Source organism: Nanorana parkeri, unplaced genomic scaffold (assembly GCF_000935625.1).
Source record: "Nanorana parkeri isolate BGI_ZX_2015 unplaced genomic scaffold, ASM93562v1 scaffold371, whole genome shotgun sequence".
NCBI lineage: Eukaryota > Metazoa > Chordata > Amphibia > Anura > Dicroglossidae > Nanorana > Nanorana parkeri.
Genome location: NW_017306639.1, coordinates 1315888 through 1322949, shown reverse-complemented (window position 1 = coordinate 1322949; position 7062 = coordinate 1315888). Strand labels below are relative to the sequence as shown.

At 55.1% G+C, this 7062-nt stretch overlaps 1 protein-coding gene across 1 annotated transcript in view; it reads left to right on the top strand.

Annotated features, from left to right (window-relative positions):
- Positions 1 to 7062, top strand: part of LOC108789037 (oocyte zinc finger protein XlCOF7.1-like) — a 32259-nt gene that overhangs the window by 9423 nt on the left and 15774 nt on the right. Inside the window, exons 5-6 of the mRNA XM_018558962.1 lie at positions 1488 to 1778; positions 6693 to 6825. Coding sequence (XP_018414464.1) covers positions 1488 to 1778; positions 6693 to 6825 — 424 coding nt within the window. The remainder of the gene's footprint in view (positions 1 to 1487; positions 1779 to 6692; positions 6826 to 7062) is intronic.

Here is a 7062-nt window from a genome sequence, read left to right as displayed (position 1 = left end):
GGAGAGACAGCCAGGGGAGAGAGAGCGAGGAGAGACAGCCAGGGGAGAGAGAGCGAGGAGAGAGAGCCAGGGGAGAGAGAGCGAGGAGAGACAGCCAGGGGAGAGAGAGCCGGGAGAGACAGCCAGGGGAGAGAGAGCTGGGAGAGACAGCCAGGGGAGAGAGAGCCAGGGGAGAGAGAGCGAGGAGAGACAGCGAGGGGAGAGAGAGCGAGGAGAGACAGCGAGGGGAGAGAGAGCGAGGAGAGACAGCCAGGGGAGAGAGAGCCAGGAGAGAGAGAAGAGAGACAGACAGGAGAGAGAGAGCGAGGAGAGACAGACAGGAGAGAGAGGAGAGACAGACAGGAGAGAAAGAAGAGAGACAGACAGGAGAGAGAGAGAGCGAGGAGAGACAGCCAGGGGAGAGAGAGTAAGGGAAGTTTTTTTTCTTTGTTGGTAGATCTCATGTAACTCGTCATTTGAAAAGTAGATCTTAACACAAAAATGGTGGGTAGGGAGTTCCAGAAGACAGGAGAAGCTCTGAAGAAGTCCTGGAGGTGACCACGTGAGGAGGAGATTGGAGAGCAGGAGGATCTTGAGTGGGTGATATGAGATGAGACTGGAGGTGTAGCCAGGGGCAGAGCCGTGGATGGCGTGATTGGTATGTTGGATTCTATGCGTTGGGTAGATGCTGATCCCGGGCCAATGGGCCGGAAGAAAGATACTCAACCGAACATCTATAGGTCTGGCTCCAGAGCCTTGCCCTCACCTCCACCTGCAATCAAACTTATGAGTTGCCTTCACGCAACGCACGCCAGAGCGGACAGGGGTGAGGGGGGTTATAGAATTGACTCGTATCAGACCATGTGTGTATATTGTGTGTTATGTGTTTAGAGGAAGCGCGGCGATCTGGAGGAACGCGGAATTGTTTTGCTTGCTTAGCAGGACGTCACATGGATGAAAATGGCATTGTGAAGAACGCAGAGGAAGACCGAAACTTCCTGCGTATCATAGATCAGCATGCGCATGGACTAACATTGCACCACAGCGCCATCTACAGCCCAACAGACAAATTACAGTCAGGCTCCCCTGTGAACTATGCATGCCATCATGCTTTGGGACATTAGTGATGGTGGTGGGCGGGGACAGCACTGTGGGCGGGAAGTCATTGGCAAGCATGGAATGGCAGAACAGACAAGGCGCGTGATGAGCGGTCAATCAACCGATGCAACACAGAGGGGCGGGGCACAGGGGGAGTCTGAGTGGCCTGGGACCGCCCACTGCAACAATGTAACTACATCGGCAACAAACTGCATGGGGCAGTTACACTTCCGGGGCCCCTCTCATGGGGGGAGCAGAGTGGCCCCCGGTCCTTACAAACAGGATTTTGGGGGGGCAGTGAGCAGGGGCCACAGTACCCGATGAATGACTCGCTGCATGGACAATGGAAGGAATATCGATGAGTTAGAGGTTTGTATGAAATCGTTTGTCGGAACGTTCCATCTTTCCAGCTGCGTTCCTTCCCAAGTCCCTAAAATCTTCCTCCAGATCGGCAACGCGATGGAATCTACTGAACTGGTTGTTTCCTGCCTAGCGCGCATGTGTATTCCAATATGTGGGATGTCTCCATCATGGCGGATCGCGCCCCAACAACCGTCAGACGACCAAACGTCCCGAAAAACAAACATGTCCTGCCGGAATCTGGCCGGGTTTGGAGAAGACGGATACAAGGGGCGCGGCATGGGGTCAGGGAGATGCGTGGTTGGGGACAGGCAGGAGGTCGGGACTGGCGGCGGACGCATGTAGGTGGGTGGCACAGGCGAAGAAGAACAGTGACCAGGAGATCGGTCAGCAGAGGAACTATACCAGGGTGACGGTAGAAGGCGCAGGGTACCAGATATGGCAGGAATAGGAAGCAGGAACAGGGCAGAGGAAGCAGGAACGGGGCACAGGAAGCAGGAACGGGGCACAGGAACAGGTTAATGGAAGCAGGAACAGGGTGCAGGGCACGGAAAGCAGGGACAGGAAGCAAGCACAGGGCGCAGGAACAGTGCATAGGAAGCAGGAACAGGGCAGAGGAAGCAGGAACGGGGCACGGGAAGCAGGAACGGGGCACAGGAAGCAGGAACGGGGCACAGGAAGCAGGAACGGGGCAATGGAAGCAGGAACAGGGGGCGGGGCACAAGAGCAGGAACAGGGCAATGGAAGCAGGAACAGGGGGCAGGGCACGGAAAGCAGGGACAGGAATCAGGAACAGGGCACAGGAAGCAGGAAAACAGCACAGGAAGCAGGGACAGGGTAATGTAAGCAGGAACAGTGCATAGGAAGCAGGAAGAGGACATAGGAAGCAGGAAGAGGGCATAGGAAGCAGGGACAGGGCACTGGAAGAAGGAACATGGTAATGGAAGCAGGGATGGGGCACCGGAAGCAGGAACAGGGCACAGGAAGCAGGAACAGGGCACAGGAAGCAGGAATGGGGCACAGGAATAGGGCACTGGAAGAAGGAACAGGGTAATGGAAGCAGGGATGGGGCACCGGAAGCATGAACAGGGCACAGGAAGCAGGAACCGGGCACAGGAAGCAGGGACAGGGCACTGGAAGAAGGAACATGGTAATGGAAGCAGGGATGGGGCACCGGAAGCATGAACAGGGCACGGGAACAGGGCACAGGAAGCAGGAACAGGAACAGGCTCCGGTGACACACGCTGGGTCTATCATGACGCTGTTAGGAGGAGTTGTCACTGACGCAGGGTGTCACTAGCGGGAGATTCCCCTCACTTCCTGTTCTGGTGGCAGCTGAATCGCTTCACTCTCATCTTGTTGTCACCAGAGAAGGATGAGATGGGAAATCTCTGTGATGGGGACACAGCAAAAACAAAACAATGGTTCCAACTGTTCCCGACTCCAGAAGCTGTGATGTCCAGAGGTGTCTATAATAACAATGGTGGCTTCTACCGTTCCCGCCCAACTACAAGAGTACCTGTCATAGCGGGGACCAGGAGCAGGCAATCTCTAGCACTTCATCTGTGTACGTACTACAAGTCCCAGGAGGCACTGCAGTACTCCCGACAGCCACGGACATGACTCCCAGAGGCAGAGGAATGATGGGATTTGTATTTTCCCCACAGCTGCAGTCAGCTTCCCCGGGGGGCAGATTTATCAAAACTGGAGCCGTCAGAATCCGGACTAACCAATCAGCTTCAGTATATTCGGTTGTGAGATGAAAAGGAAAGAGAGAAGCTGATTGGTTGTCACGGGCAGCGGCTCCTCCCATTGTACGGCTCTGTGATTGGCTCCGGAGATTTCTCTGTAAAGAGATACAAATGTCCGGCCCCCGGCTTCCTCCCCCCCGGGATTCTCACATTTCACTTTCTATAGAGACAGAAGAAAACAAAGTGACAGAAACGTTTGTATCGGATCCTGCGCGGTGTCCATGCCGGGAGAGAAGGGGTTAAGTATGGAGCTGGGGGAGGGGGAGGTGTAATGTGAGTCCCCCATCATGGAGGATCCTCCTGTGTACTTCCTCCAGGCTTCTCACACAGGCCCCGCCCCTTCCTCTCCAGCCAACACTGTGTGTGCAATGTGCTTCCTGGACGGAGATCTCCGCCGTACCGACACCGCGCTGACCACCGGATGAGACGCCACCGACCGACCCACCGGACACCAACACAGCGCCACTTCCCTTCTGTATGTACGGACGCGGCGCCACTTCCCTTCTGTATGTATGGACGCGGCGCCACTTCCCTTCTGTATGTATGGACGCGGCGCCACTTCCCTAGGAACGGGGCACAGGAACAGGTTAATGGAAGCAGGAACAGGGTGCAGGGCACGGAAAGCAGGGACAGGAAGCAAGCACAGGGCGCAGGAACAGTGCATAGGAAGCAGGAACAGGGCAGAGGAAGCAGGAACGGGGCACGGGAAGCAGGAACGGGGCACAGGAAGCAGGAACGGGGCACAGGAAGCAGGAACGGGGCAATGGAAGCAGGAACAGGGGGCGGGGCACAAGAGCAGGAACAGGGCAATGGAAGCAGGAACAGGGGGCAGGGCACGGAAAGCAGGGACAGGAATCAGGAACAGGGCACAGGAAGCAGGAAAACAGCACAGGAAGCAGGGACAGGGTAATGTAAGCAGGAACAGTGCATAGGAAGCAGGAAGAGGACATAGGAAGCAGGAAGAGGGCATAGGAAGCAGGGACAGGGCACTGGAAGAAGGAACATGGTAATGGAAGCAGGGATGGGGCACCGGAAGCAGGAACAGGGCACAGGAAGCAGGAACAGGGCACAGGAAGCAGGAATGGGGCACAGGAATAGGGCACTGGAAGAAGGAACAGGGTAATGGAAGCAGGGATGGGGCACCGGAAGCATGAACAGGGCACAGGAAGCAGGAACCGGGCACAGGAAGCAGGGACAGGGCACTGGAAGAAGGAACATGGTAATGGAAGCAGGGATGGGGCACCGGAAGCATGAACAGGGCACGGGAACAGGGCACAGGAAGCAGGAACAGGAACAGGCTCCGGTGACACACGCTGGGTCTATCATGACGCTGTTAGGAGGAGTTGTCACTGACGCAGGGTGTCACTAGCGGGAGATTCCCCTCACTTCCTGTTCTGGTGGCAGCTGAATCGCTTCACTCTCATCTTGTTGTCACCAGAGAAGGATGAGATGGGAAATCTCTGTGATGGGGACACAGCAAAAACAAAACAATGGTTCCAACTGTTCCCGACTCCAGAAGCTGTGATGTCCAGAGGTGTCTATAATAACAATGGTGGCTTCTACCGTTCCCGCCCAACTACAAGAGTACCTGTCATAGCGGGGACCAGGAGCAGGCAATCTCTAGCACTTCATCTGTGTACGTACTACAAGTCCCAGGAGGCACTGCAGTACTCCCGACAGCCACGGACATGACTCCCAGAGGCAGAGGAATGATGGGATTTGTATTTTCCCCACAGCTGCAGTCAGCTTCCCCGGGGGGCAGATTTATCAAAACTGGAGCCGTCAGAATCCGGACTAACCAATCAGCTTCAGTATATTCGGTTGTGAGATGAAAAGGAAAGAGAGAAGCTGATTGGTTGTCACGGGCAGCGGCTCCTCCCATTGTACGGCTCTGTGATTGGCTCCGGAGATTTCTCTGTAAAGAGATACAAATGTCCGGCCCCCGGCTTCCTCCCCCCCGGGATTCTCACATTTCACTTTCTATAGAGACAGAAGAAAACAAAGTGACAGAAACGTTTGTATCGGATCCTGCGCGGTGTCCATGCCGGGAGAGAAGGGGTTAAGTATGGAGCTGGGGGAGGGGGAGGTGTAATGTGAGTCCCCCATCATGGAGGATCCTCCTGTGTACTTCCTCCAGGCTTCTCACACAGGCCCCGCCCCTTCCTCTCCAGCCAACACTGTGTGTGCAATGTGCTTCCTGGACGGAGATCTCCGCCGTACCGACACCGCGCTGACCACCGGATGAGACGCCACCGACCGACCCACCGGACACCAACACAGCGCCACTTCCCTTCTGTATGTACGGACGCGGCGCCACTTCCCTTCTGTATGTATGGACGCGGCGCCACTTCCCTTCTGTATGTATGGACGCGGCGCCACTTCCCTTCTGTATGTATGGACGCGGCGCCACTTCCCTTCTGTATGTATGGACGCGGCGCCACTTCCCTTCTGTATGTATGGACGCGGCGCCACTTCCCTTCTGTATGTATGGACGCGGCGCCACTTCTCTTCTGTATGTATGGACGCGGCGCCACTTCCCTTCTGTATGTATGGACGCGGCGCCACTTCCCTTCTGTATGTATGGACGCGGCGCCACTTCCCTTCTGTATGTATGGACGCGGCGCCACTTCCCTTCTGTATGTATGGACGCGGCGCCACTTCCCTTCTGTATGTATGGACGCGGCGCCACTTCCCTTCTGTATGTATGGACGCGGCGCCACTTACCTTCTGTATGTATGGACGCGGCGCCACTTCCCTTCTGTATGTATGGACGCGGCGCCACTTCCCTTCTGTATGTATGGACGCGGCGCCACTTCCCTTCTGTATGTATGGACGCGGCGCCACTTCCCTTCTGTATGTATGGACGCGGCGCCACTTCCCTTCTGTATGTATGGACGCGGCGCCACTTCCCTTCTGTATGTATGGACGCGGCGCCACTTCCCTTCTGTATGTATGAGCGCGATGCCACGTTTTTCTTCTCTTGTTCTGTATGTTGGGTGTAATTTTCGGTCATGCATGCTCATGGTGTAATATTAGACTCCTCCCCCCCTGTGTCAGTATAGTAACGTAGCAGAGGGGGCAGTCTCTCCCACTGGGCATTATTACTTCATCATGGTCACGCTCCATAGACCAGTAGAGCCACGTATGTAGCATGTCGTGTGTACAGAATATTTCCTCCTCCTACATACAGTATATTGCTTTAGTAAAACGCAGCAGTGGGACAGAGACTCCCATTGCACATTATTATTTCTTCTTTAGGGGGCTGTGAGGAATGGGTTGTCTGGGCCCCAGTTGAAGACACATTATGGGGTCGCAATGGACACGCGGAGGGAGAATCTTTCCCGACCGTTACATGTCAGAGTGTCCGTAATACACGTTGAGATTTGTGATTGCAGGTGACCCACTAGAGACCCCGAAGGTTTGTGGGTGCAGGTCGCAGATTTAGACTTTGTCTGACTTCTCTACTGATTTTGCTTTTTTTAGGACACCCTCCCTGTGACCCAGAGGTGCCGAGGAATCCCGGGGGGAGGGGTCACAGTTCTGGTCGTCGTCTCGGAATATGGAGGAGGAACGGATGAAGATGACGGAGAGGATATTGGGTCTTACTATGGAGTTCATCTGCCTGCTGACAGGAGAGGTGAGGAGGATTCTGGGAATTTCAGCATCATTCATATTTTAACTAGGGATGGTCCAAATGTGTTCGAATTGAACATCGGCAGGTCGAGCGCTCTCGCCGAACGTTCGCGGTTTGTCAAAATGCCCTCTGAAGCTCTGATTTGTTAAAGTCTTGCACCTGACCACAGGTCAGGCGCAAGACTTTGCCCAATCAGGGCTCAGCGGAGGAGGGGCCTGAAGGAGAAAGTTCTCTATCAGG